The sequence below is a fragment of the Fukomys damarensis genome, unplaced genomic scaffold (genome assembly GCF_012274545.1).
Source record: "Fukomys damarensis isolate Sample0158 unplaced genomic scaffold, DMR_v1.0_HiC HiC_scaffold_9, whole genome shotgun sequence".
NCBI classification, from domain to species: Eukaryota; Metazoa; Chordata; class Mammalia; order Rodentia; family Bathyergidae; genus Fukomys; species Fukomys damarensis.
This window is the reverse complement of record NW_022900921.1, coordinates 43,086,565-43,099,421: the sequence shown is the minus strand read 5'-3', so window position 1 is coordinate 43,099,421 and position 12,857 is coordinate 43,086,565. Positions and strand designations below refer to the sequence as shown.

Below are 12,857 nucleotides of genomic sequence, written 5' to 3'. Positions count from 1 at the left end.
CAGCGCCCGCGGACCCCGCGAGCTTGCAGACCCACGGCGGCCGCTACCGTACGGACGCAGCCACTGCCTACCTGTCTTCGCTCTTGTTTTTCTGTTTCTTCCCCATGGCTTGTCAGCGGTGCTCGCGACCCCTAGCCCCTCTACTCTGTCTCTCACAGAGCCAGCGTCCTCCGGCCGACTTCGGGCTCCGCTCAGCTCGGTCCCTCCGCACTGCCACCTCTCGAACCCGGCTCTCCACAGACCAGCGTACTGAAACAGGGCACATATGGTGTGAACACTCAGTGCGCAAGCGCATCGCCCAGCCGCCTCGGCGTGGGGACGCAGGACGCGGCGCATAGAGAGTTGCGCTAGGAGTAGAGCGTCTCCCGTACACACTCCCGCCCGACAGGAGCCCGAGCGCCCCCTAGCGACGCCCGCACTTTCTCGGTTCTAGAACGCAGACAATGAGGCTGTTCATTCTTGGCTTCACACTTTCCCCCAGGCGAATGCAGGCTTCGGATATCGGCATTTGGCTCAGAAGTGGGCAGAAGATTTAAAGTCCCGTAGGCCTTTAGGTTCTCAGCTGTATCAAGTTCGGTAAAGAATCACCATGAACCAATGATGAACCCTCTGGGGTTCCAGAAGGAGATGAAACCAGGACAAAACGGTGTCCCTGTCAGGGACGTCCATAGATTATAAACTGTATGGTCACGAAGGAAACACATAACAAGGCCATCTCCATCCATTCCCTAGCACAGGGCTTAATCTTCATACTCAAAGCTAAGTTCTTAAAACTCGCGTGTTAGGGAAGCCAGGAAGGAAGCTCATAGAGTGGTGAAAACGTTCTGGATCTGATGGTAAAGCAGACATTTCTTGTTTAACGACCGAGACTCAAGACTCGTTCCTGTGACCAAATGAACTGGTCGCTAAATGAAGAATATATTTTATGTATAATACAGTGTTCAGAGCAAAGAAATAGTCAAAGGACTCCAACTTGATGATTCTGCTTTTATTTGCGTCACTCTTACATGCATTACTGTAATATATAACATATATTACAGTACAGTGCAGTACAATTAGCAAGAATTACAGTAGTGTACAAACAAGTTGTACTGTACAAAAAAAGAGATTGAGGCTCTATCAGCAAGATATACAGAACTGTGCCAAAAAAATAAAACCCACGGGTCGTAAATCCAAACAGTCGCTAAACATGTAGGTCGTTTAACGAGGAAAGTCTGTATCATAAGCACTAACAATTTAAAGCTTCATTGTACCGCATAAATGATACCTCAAATTTAGAAAAAGGAGAAATGTTCCATACACATGTTAACGAAGTTCAGGTGCCACTCCTGAGCAAGATCCTTGCCGTCATGTTTCTGATGTAACAATGAGTAATGAACAGTAGCTAAGAAGTCAAACAAGTCCAGCCTGGGCACTTGAAAAAATTACAACTTCCAGCACACTTCTGTTTCCGATCCCACCGGAATATTTTACCCGGAGAGAAACAAAGGATTATAAAATTCTAGTTCCGGAAGATTGGGGAGATGCGCAAGCGTAGTAGCAATCGGTGTAAGCCCCGCCCCCCCATAGTTTCCTCACGTGTCGCACGTTGTGTCGCGAGAGAATCACAGCCAATAAGGAGGCGGGAGTGACGGCCGATTAGCAGTCGCCGGCAGCTGCTGCGAGCCTGTAGACACTTTTCAGGTGCTGCTTCTCCTTCGCTTGTCAGGCGTAACGGAGAGTTCAGGTGAGGCAGTGGGTGGTGTCACATCTGCGGCCACCGCGTCCCTGTACTGATGGACCCGTAGCCGCTCCATTCGGACTGGATCGGGGGGAGGGGCGCGGCCCTGATGGCGTCTGTGTCGAGGCCTAGGCTGTCGCGCATGCGCCCCTGGCGGCGTTGAAGTCTAGGGCCCCGGAATTGCCCTCATCTGTCCCGGGGGATCGAGGGAGGAGAAAATATCTTTGGAAAGATGCCTGGGGAGCATTTAAGGACGAGGCCCATTGATTGCTTGGGCGGGTGTTTGTGGGAGAATCAACTGGTTAGGGAATTTGGGAATACGGGATGTCCCTTCCCATCCTTGCATTTGATCTATATAAAAGAATCAGAAGCTGTGTTTTGAAGAATGAAGTTGCCGAGTTCACAACACCGTCTCCTTAGGCCTTCCTGCGTGCAGCGGCCACCATCCTCTGCACCAACAGCTCTTGCTATTCGCTTCTGTTCCCACTTATCTCAATTCTGGGTTCATCATGTAAAACTCAAAGGATAAGCATCTGTCGTGCTCCACCAGCAGGTTCTGACCTTCAGCTAGTCGCCCCAGGGCCACAGTCGTACTGACTTTTTTTCTTGGGAGGTAAGGAGTAAGGAAATCTTGTGCTATATTTGTAATGGAGCTTCTTTTCAATTATATAGCATTGATGATGAGCTTATAGTTTGGCTCTTTAACTCAGGTACTTTTGCACTTCATAATTTCAACAAAAACTAGGGTTACGAAATGTGATTTAAAAATACGGTGAATGTTTAAATTTTTTTAAGTGTCTTACAGTAAAAGACACACTGCCACAAATCCCTCTCCAAATTCTCCCCTTCACTTCAAACATATCCCATTGCTCTTGCCATTTTCTGAAGTAGTTCTGGAATTCCTCCTTCCTGGGTGTCTTTTGGCCCACTGGTGGCTGCTTGGATCCCTGAATTGATTCAAAATGTTTACCTTTTGTGCTCATTTTTACTTTAGGGAGGAAGAGCCAGAAGCTGAAAGATGCTAGATCTGGTGAATAAGGTGGATAAGGACACACTGTTATGTTTTTATTTGACAGAAACTGCCGTAAACATTTGGTGAATGCAGAGTGATGATAAAATATGATGAATATTTAAATTTTAAAATGCATTATAGTAAGATACTGCTATTAATTCTCCTCAAAATATCCTGTCTTTTTTTTTTTTTTTTTTTTTTTTTTGAGAACAGAGTCTTGCTACGTAGTCCAGGCTGGTCTCAAACTCACTATGTACCCCGGCTGGCACACCTAGCCTGCCTCAGCCTTCCAAGTGCTGGAATTACAGGTGTATGGCAACCACACTGGCTCCTGCCTTCATCTTGTTCTTGGCAATGTTACTGTAATAACATTCTTAAACACTCACCATATCCTATGATTACTCCTTGTATGTTCATTCAACATTAAATATTGAGTTTAGAACACCTGAGTTCTAAGCGCTGCTAGTTCTGGGATACAAGGGTGAAATCACTTAAGCTTTCACCTGCTTTTTCTATGAAGAAAATGGAATCAGGAGTGAAGTTTGCCAGAAGAATATTTCTCTTTATGTCAACATTTATAGAAGGTCTATGAGTCCAGATTCAGAGTTAGAATCTGAATGAGATCACAGTTCATTCAGATTTTTATGGTGCATTAGTGGTATTTGCAAAACTATCGTAGTTTATTAAGATTCAGTAACTTCCAGTTATAAATCATTTATGTGGTAATAATCCAGGGACACATATAAAATTGCTTCTGTTGCCAGTAAATACTCCATTTATTGAAAAATGTATAATTGCGAGATCTTATGTCTAATCTGAAGTCTGTTTTAAAACCAAGATGGCACAAAGGAATGATGTATTTCAAAAAGTAAACCAGGTGTGGTAGCACTCACCTGTAATACCGGCACTCAGGAGGCTGAGGCAAGAGGATCACAGTGAGTTCAAAGCCAGCCTAACCCTGTCTCAAAACATTTTTTTTTTTTCAAAAAGTATTTGAAGTTTAACATCAAAGTTAAGAACAGTGTTAGTACATTGAAACCAGTATCAATATTTGCAACCTCATAGATTTTGTTAGACAATAAAAACAGGTGTGGACAAACTCCTTAGAATAGTGACCATGGAAAAGACACCTGTTTCTCAACTTAGTGTTCAGTAGAATTTTGGCGTGTATTTCTACACGTAAAGTCCAGTAGTTATGCCCTCCCATTGTAGTCATTTCTGCTTTGCTTCCTTTTTTCTTTGGTAAAAACACTGGTTATCAGTACATAGCACTAGGTACTCATTTCTCTGTGGTCTAGTCATGGACTTTGTTTTGGCTTTAGTATGGTAAAACAAACTAAATCAGAAGCACTTAAAATTTACTCTAAGTAGTTACGTTTTAGTCCTCAATTAGAGTTTGATTTTAAAAATATTTCCATTCGTTTAACAAGTTTCCACCAGCTTGAATCACCAGAGGTACTACCTGCATGATTGTCCCTTTGGGCGGCTTGTACCAGCCGGTGGCACTGTCCCCTACCAAATGATGGGACAGCTATGCTTGTACCTACTGTGGTTCAGAGCAGCTTAGCAGCGAGACATGAATTAACAGCCTCATCATAAACATGTTAAGTTACTGTGCAATATATTATGACCAACTCTAGTTTCTGTTCAGTTGGTTATGGCTAAAACATGAGGTTTAACTTTTCTGAAATTTTGGTGTGACTAGAACCTACTGAAAATTAAATTTAGGAACATTTAAATATTCGTAAGCCTAACATTAAGTACTTGGCTATTGGCAGAATGCTCTGTGGAGTACACATAACAGGAGAAAAAAATGTTGCTTCCTTTTATTGTTTTAGGTTTTGTAAACCTCCTCAGCAGGAAAGCTGAACCATACGAACTCAAAAGAATGGAAGCAGATGCATCTGTCGATATGTTTTCAAAAGTCTTGGAGAACCAGCTGCTGCAGACTACCAAATTAGTGGAGGAACATTTGGATTCTGAAATTCAGAAACTGGATCAAATGGATGAAGATGAATTGGAACGGCTCAAAGAAAAGAGACTTGAGGCCCTAAAGAAAGCTCAACAGCAGAAACAAGTAACCTCTCTGCCCTGCTTTCTGAAATTTCTATAACAGTATGCTCCTAACAACTTACATATATATTTACATGTGCTGTAGTAGTTATGTTTGGGTCCTCAGTTCTAGAATTTTCTGAATTCACAGTATCTGTTGTTTTTAAAAATCTGTCCAGGGAGCCAGGGATTTAGCTCAGTAGTTCTGCCTCCTGCTTTACAAGTACAAGGTCCAGAGTTTGATCTCCGGTACCAAAAAAAATCTTTCTGGGAAGCCTGAGATGTAGCTCAGTGGTAGAGTATTGGCCTACCATGTGCAAGGCCCTAGGATCAATCCTCACCACCATTATAATCAAAAGCTTAAATTTGTTCTGGAAAAAAAATTAGAGAAGATGTGATATGTGAAGGGCTGACATGTGAGAGATTGAAAGTTGAATCTTTGTCCAAACTGCGATCTGCACATCAAAGTAGTAGATATACTGCAGTACAGTGTAATATGACCTTTCTAAAAATGATACAGTATGAGTACAGATGCTTTTTAAGCACTGGGTCGGGCATTATTTCAGGCATTCCTACGTAGATTGCCCTTTCATTTTTACAACATGAAACTATGAAACAGTTGCCTTATTGTGTCCACTGTACAAATGAAAAATTGAAGCTCAGAAAAGGTATTAGGATTCTTAGTCCCATAAGTGGTAGAATAGGTATTGAAACCCATGCCTTCTGCCTGCAAGTTCAGGACTCCTTTTTTGTTAAAAGCAACTGCCTAAAAAGCAGACCTGGCTTCTAGTTGAGGCGTTAAGCTTCTTGCTACAGGATTCAAGAAGGTCTGGCAGCCTGGGCTGCTAAGGGATTTCTGCATTGGTTGGGGAAGTTGGATGAGATGCAAGATCTTCCTGGTCTCCAGACCCCGTTTGAGTAGGCTCATTTTCTTCCTAAGACATGGCTCATTGATTGCATAGTACTCAGGATCACACAGGATCCCCAAGCACTGAGCTGCAATAATCTCTCTCTGTCCCTAAGACTGACTGGTTTTTGTTAGTTTGGTTTTTTGCTGTGGAGGGAACATTATTTTTAAGAGCTTTGCAAGGCTTGGGTATAGCTCAGTAGTAGAGTGTTCTCATGCCTTGTGCAAAGCCTGGGATCAATCTTCAGCACCACAAAAAAAGAAAAAAGCTTTGTAATAACTTGAATCAAATGCTTCTGATTGTAGTAGTTTAAGAGCGCGCGCGTACACACAGAGACACAAAGCTGGGTGTGATGGCACACACCTGAAATCCCAGCACTTAGTAGGCTGAGGCAGGAGGATCACTAAGAGTTTGAGGCCAGCCTACTAGTGAGACCCTGTCTCAGCCTCCTCGCCAAAGGAAAGTAAACTGCTAAAAGTAATGAGTTTCTATACAAGATAAAATCAACTTGATTACAAAATAATTGTGACACAGTATCAAGTGGTGCTAAATGAAATATGTCACGTGTAATATTTTACTTCTGTCCAAATTAGGAATGGCTTTTGAAAGGACATGGGGAATACAGAGAAATCCCTAGTGAGAGAGACTTTTTTCAGGAAGTCAAGGAGAGTAAAAAAGTGGTTTGCCATTTCTACAGGGACTCCACATTCAGGTAACTGTTCCCATCCTTTTCTTAAAACACAGTGAGATGTTTGCATAGAGATACATTGGCTTAATAGAGAAGTTTAACCACTACCAGTCCATTTCTTTAAAAACAGGATGATCAAGCACTGCATATTTTTTGATAATTTTTATAATATAACAAGTATAAAAATATGACAATTTTATCAGATTTATTCAGTAATTTTTCTATATATGGTATATCTGAAAACATTCAATATACAATGCAGTGTTATAATCTGGACAGTAGTATCTGGTCTCCGAATTCTTTTTGCATTATTATCTTTGAACACACTTTACACTGTTGTGTTGGCTTTTCCTTTTTTTCTATGATATAATTTCAATAAAAAAATGTAATGGTGAGGACATCAGTGACGACATCCTGGTTGGCATTTTATTATTCCATATTTTTCAATTATTTGGTCTGTTAGACCTAATCTAAATTATAAATGATTTTTGAACCCCTTTGTTTTGAATAAATAGCAAATGAGTTCCATATTGTTTGGTCCAGAAGATGCATAAATATTTTATCATAATATTTTTCCCTCACTTTTTGATTAAAAAATAGCTCTTTAGCTGTTAGTCAATTTTGTCAGCACAATCATAGAATTATAATCATTGACCACTATTGGAATTCTTTTAGTTTTGTTTCTTCTTTGAAGTTCTATCATTTCTGTATTATGAACAGTTGACAATAAGGAGATAACTTTTCTATCTTTCCATTTCATAACAGACTTTTCCTGTCTAATAATGCTAACATTTGTCCCTTTTCTCAGTTTTTTCTTTTGTAGATCTTTTGGCACTTCCTTCCTATTCAGTCTCAGTGTCCCAAACATGTCTATTTTGTATTGTAAAAGAGTATCACTGAATCTGCAGGAGTATAAAAATTATATCTAATGCACTTATAATAGTTTTTATAGATTGTAGCACAAAATTATAGGTTATTTTTCACAAATAAAATAGACACAAATTAGTAAAAGAAAATAACCAAAACTACTTAATAGATTTCACTAGAAACATCAAAGGTGAGTACAATGTTCAAAATAAAATATATGCAAAGAATAGTCTATGTTTATAAAACAAACAGATATACATGTGTATTGCCTGCAAACAAGAATGGACTGGTTCAAGTGATACCTGCCTGAGTGACACTCACAACAGTCAGTGTGTAAAAACATTGAGTAGTTAAGAAAACTAAAAGGAACAACTTCCTAAGTTGTGTCATGATACTCTGTCATGCTTTTTAATGTTCTGGTCAGCATGTTAAACAATTGTAGCTTAAAGGTCAGTAATATACAAACAAACAAATTAATATTATTGAAAATCAGTAATAAAGAGAAAAAAAGTAATACTTCCATATAAATTTCCTGAATTATTTTCTTATTAACTCTGTTTCCTTAATTATTTTCTTGTCAACTCCAAGAATACCTTAGAAATGTATGCTTAAGGCTGGGCATATAGTTCAGCGGCGCTGCACCTACCTGGCAGGTATAAGGTCCTAAGTTTGACTCCCCGTATCAAAAAAGAAACAAATGTATACTTCAATTTCTTACCAGAACAAATTATTTTTTTCTTTTTTTTTTCCCACTGGGACAATAAAGCCATGATGTTGGGAATTAAGGGAAGGACAGCAGCTTTCATAGTTGGTGTTCAGTCAGTCACTCCTTCAATTCTAGTTTTGGTTTTTAAATCAAGGTCTTGCTCTGCGAGTTCAAAGCCAGGCAGATGCTGAGATCACAGGCGTAGACCACCTTGCCCAGCTCTCCTTCACTTTTTTAGAACTGTATTTATCTAAATATGATTAGTAATCCTTAAGCTTAATGTGTTTCTCACTGTAGAGGTGCATAGTTAGAGGACATATTTCTCAGGGACACCAGTTTTCTCATCTTTGGAGTATGATACAACATGTGCATTTCTGGGTCTTAAAAGTATGTTCTAAGTTCTGTCAGGTTCACATTTGTCCCTCTTTAAGCTTTCCTGTGTGAGATAGCAGGAAACAGGCTTAAGAATACAAAATCTTAATGTTTTGCTCTATGATCCTGACATCTTGGGAAGGCTGACATAAAGGCATAAAGCCTATATTTATTACTTTGGTATTTTGTTTTAATAAATACTAGGGCAAATGTGACTTTCTAGAATGCTTCCTCTCATATACTTATGGTCTGAAAATGACATTTGTCTTTATGTCAGACATGATAGTGCTTGCTTGTTATCTCTGTACTCAATGCAGGAGGATCACCATGAGTTCAAGGCCAGACTGAACTACATAGTGAAACCCTGTCTCAAAAAACAAACAAACAAAACATTTATTTTAAAAGAAATCTGTTGCTTGGTTTTTTGACTTCTGTGTGTTGTTACTTACAGGTGTAAAATACTAGACAGACATTTGGTGATCCTGTCCAAAAAACATCTTGAGACCAAGTTTTTGAAGCTGAATGTGGAAAAAGCACCCTTCCTCTGTGAGAGACTGCGTATCAAAGTCATCCCCACTCTAGCACTCGTGAAAGATGGAAAAACACAAGATTATGTTGTCGGATTCACCGACTTGGGCAATACAGATGACTTCAGTACAGAAACTTTAGAGTGGAGGCTGGGCTGTGCAGACATCCTCAATTACAGGTGACCTTCAGCCAGAGCATGCACAGTCATGCCTGCTTGATTCTTTAATCTTAAGATTCATAAAATTAAGGCCTGTGGTTGACACAGTTTCTAAGAAAATGCATTATATTTTGAAGAATACATTAGTGTGACCTTATAAGCAAAGTTAGATTTGCAGATAAAACTTAGTCTTGGAGTAAAAGATGTTATTGAAATTAATTCTGTAGTAAATGGTAACCCAAAATGATACTCAGCAGATTCTTTGCAACTTTTTTTCCCCCTACGCTGGGGGAGTCCTACCCAGGACTTAACACATTCTAGAGTGCACAAGCACTCTGCCACCAAGCTACCCCCAGCTTACTTCTAGAGATATGAGCCAGTGCCTTGCACATGTTAGGAAACTATTTTACCACTGAGTTACTCCCTAAGCCTTGAAGTTTGTATTTTAAAATATTAGGTCTCACATGTAAAATCTGAAAAACACAAAAAGGTTTCTAAACCGAGCTTACCTTTTACTTACTGTGAAGGATAGTCTCTACTGGAAAACAATCTGAAATTCACCCTCCATTTCTCAGTCATCTCTGTCCGTAAGGCCAGCCTAGAGTATGTAGTGAGTTCCAAGCCAGCCTGAAGTACATAGTGAGACCTTGTCTCCAAAAACAAGAAATCATTTGTACCATCTTATATTCTGTGCCTGTTCCTTTCCCGTTTCATTTTGTTTTTACAGTACTAGAGATTGAACCCAGGGCCTGGGTTCAATTTGTACTGAGCTACATCCCTAACTGTTTTTTATTGTTTATCTTGATGCAGGGTCCCAGTAATTTGCCTAGGCCAGGCTTGAATTTGTGATCCTCCTGTCTCAGCCTTTCTTGATTAAAAAATAACAGGTCCAATTGTGCAGCTATCATTCTACTCATAGTTCCTTTCTTTTAGTAGAAAAATTCATCTTTTTCTCTTCCACTTCCCATCCACTTTTATTTGAATCTTCTTGACAGGTGGCCACAGGAAATTATTAAAATAGAAATTATGTCATTTATAGATCTTCACATGTTACCATCATCCCATTAATGTCTTTTGTAGCAGTATTGTTCTCCATACCCAAAAATTATGTCTCATAATATTATATGTCTTCAGTACCTACTAACCAGCAGTAATCTGTACTCCCTACATTTTTGCTTTGTTTTGTTCTGTTTTCTAAGACTGACATTTTCCATCTCTTACATGTAGTTACACTTCTATTCGGTGATATCAGTATGGACTATTCATTATTTTATTCATATGTTACAATCTGTTGCGATTTTGAAGTTCAGACTGCTCCACATGTGGCCAGCGAGAGCCCCTTTCTTAGTGAGCTCTATCCCTTTAACATGTTCCTATAATGACCACTTCTTTTCTGGTCCAAACAAGCTGTTTTAGGAAAGCTCAGATTGTGCTCACTTAGAATTAGCTCTTTCTCCAAGGAACCATACTGCCTGCCTTCCAGTGGCAAATTAAGTTGAAAGCCAAGATCGATGTGGGTGCCAAGAATAACTTTCCAGACACTTGTGAAAGAAGAAATTTTCTCATTTCAATTATTTCTCAAGTGTCACTGAAGAGAATTTTTAAAAACTGAAAAAGTTTTCATGCCAACTCCAGGTTAATGACAATGAATTCCAAGAGTTTTGCTAATGTCTGCAGAAACTTAAGTGTTAAAAAATATTAAACAAGAAGGTAATCAATTGAAAATGATCAATGTATGTTTTACATATGTATGAATTGGCCAAAATTAATCCCATTAATCTGTGTAACCAAGACAGGTGACTTGACTGTAATCCCAGCACTGGGGAGGCTGAGATAGGAGGATCACCATGAGTTCAAGATTACCCTGAGCTACATTGTGAGTTCAAGGCCACTTTGAACTGCATAGTGAGACCCTATCTCAAAAAAAAAAAAAATCTGTGTTACCAGTATTCACTAAAAAGAAAGTGAAAAAAATTAACACCAAAGCAGTCATAGCAGGCTGTCAAAAATAGAGTTGCGTTGTCTGTCATTCTTATTCTTTTACAGTAAAAACCACACCTAACAGGCTCAGCATATCCAGAACCAATTACAAAACCCTTAATCTTTTTTTTTGAGACAGGGTCTTGCTGTGTAGTTCAGGTTGGCCTTGAACTCACTATGTAGCCTAGGCTGATCTCACACTTGAAGCAATCCTCCTGCCTCAGCCTCCCAAGTACTGTGATTACAGGTGTGCACTACTATGCGTGGCCATACGCTTTACTTCTTCCTGTGCTTTTTGGAGAAAAATTGTATTAAAATTGTATTGGTACAGCCTATAAATGGTAAAAGAGAAAACGCTGATCTAAAACATTAATCATTCAAAAAAAGGTGTAAAGCTGTCAACTATTAATATGACTGTTACACTTCTTCCTTGACCAGAAAATTTTCTATATTTTGTGTGTTCTTTGTTATAGTAAGGAAGATAGTTTTCTTTGCAATTTAGGATACCAAACATACTAAATGCTTTCCTTTTTTCTCTCTCTCTCTTTTTTGTATTTGTTTTATTTTTAGTGGAAATTTAATGGAGCCACCATTTCAGAGCCAGAAGAAATTTGGGACAAACTTCACAAAGCTGGAAAAGAAAACGATCCGAGGAAAGAAATATGACTCAGACTCTGATGATGATTAGAACTCAATTCTTTGTAAATTGTCTGTTTATTTCTGTTTACTTTAGACTTAATGTGTTTTTAAAATTCTATTATTTTAATACATTGACCATCTAATGTTCATATCCTGGATTTTTATACAGTTCCACAACACTGAAAGGCATCTTTACCATTTTCTGTGTGGCTGTCAGGTTCTAGTTGAGGAAAATTTCCCAATTCTTAAATTAGCTGGGAAGGGCCTGAGATTGGTTTTATCACAGTATGAGTCTTACATCTTTGTACCATTCACAATTGTGTTTTTAATCTACTGAGCTAGAAATAGAAACTCAGCAAACTATTCCAGGACTAAATCTTACTCAGTGCTATTTACATAATAGGTCCAGTAACATTTACTGGTGTGGCACACTGCACTTGTCAATGAACACTAATTATAAGCCCTTCACTTGTGGAATTTAAATAACTATTAAAGAACTACTTATTCTGGATGCTGCATATTGATGTTGAATCGACTGATGCAGCAGAAAGCTATTTCAGGTTGTGAAAATACTGCCTTATTTAATGGCTCCTCATGGCTTATGTTTTAAGACGGGCATTTAAAAGTAATCACGAAACACTTGGAATGGCAGCATGAGGAAATTCACTAACTCAATAAAATAACCATAAGTGGTAAAAATTGTCTTATTTTTAAAGTTTAAGTCTGTGGAAAGTGTCATAATATAGACAGCTAAGTCAGGTAGACATATTACAGGCAGTCAGAGCTAGGCCCTCAAGAGAGGAAAAAGATGAAACATCACAACTGGGCTGGAAACATCTTTTGGAGACTGGGCCTCAAGATAAAGGTGAAATGACTAGGGCTGCACACTTCAGATAAACACAGGGCCTAATGAAGTCTAGACAGACAACAGCCAACCTGATAGGTAACTAATCATTTCCTAGAAACCCATTATCTCCTAGGGGAAATCTTTGTTCTTTTCATGCACACTTGTTACATGATTTGTTTCTCTATTGGATCACTGTTACCTAAGCAACTATACTTGTAACTTTATTGGTTGATGTAGATGTAACCCACATTGCATCCCCATGGATTTTGCTTTATAAAACTTCCCTGTAAAGTAGGGTCCCCAACTACCCATTTGGGTCCCCTTCTGCGTCTCAGGAGCTATTCTCCCAAATGTTTTCCTACTCTTAACCTCTGTCATTCC

General features: G+C 39.1%; 2 protein-coding genes across 2 annotated transcripts in view; one reads left to right on the top strand and one right to left on the bottom strand.

Moving 5' to 3' along the window:
• Eif5b (eukaryotic translation initiation factor 5B) overlaps nt 1-1,478 on the bottom strand; it is a 59,734-nt gene extending 58,256 nt beyond the window's left edge. Inside the window, exons 1-2 of the mRNA XM_010643194.3 lie at nt 1,301-1,478; nt 72-249 (exon numbers count right to left, since the gene is read on the bottom strand). Coding sequence (XP_010641496.1) covers nt 72-106 — 35 coding nt within the window. The 5' untranslated portion in view covers nt 107-249; nt 1,301-1,478. The remainder of the gene's footprint in view (nt 1-71; nt 250-1,300) is intronic.
• Nucleotides 1,479-1,612: 134 nt separating this feature from the next.
• On the top strand, nt 1,613-12,436 carry Txndc9 (thioredoxin domain containing 9). Its single transcript, XM_010643200.3, has 5 exons — nt 1,613-1,726; nt 4,571-4,809; nt 6,286-6,404; nt 8,777-9,031; nt 11,561-12,436. The coding sequence occupies exons 2-5, from the start codon at nt 4,621-4,623 to the stop codon at nt 11,676-11,678; spliced, it is 681 nt and encodes a 226-aa protein (XP_010641502.1). The 5' UTR covers nt 1,613-1,726; nt 4,571-4,620; the 3' UTR covers nt 11,679-12,436.
• Nucleotides 12,437-12,857: the final 421 nt, after the last annotated feature.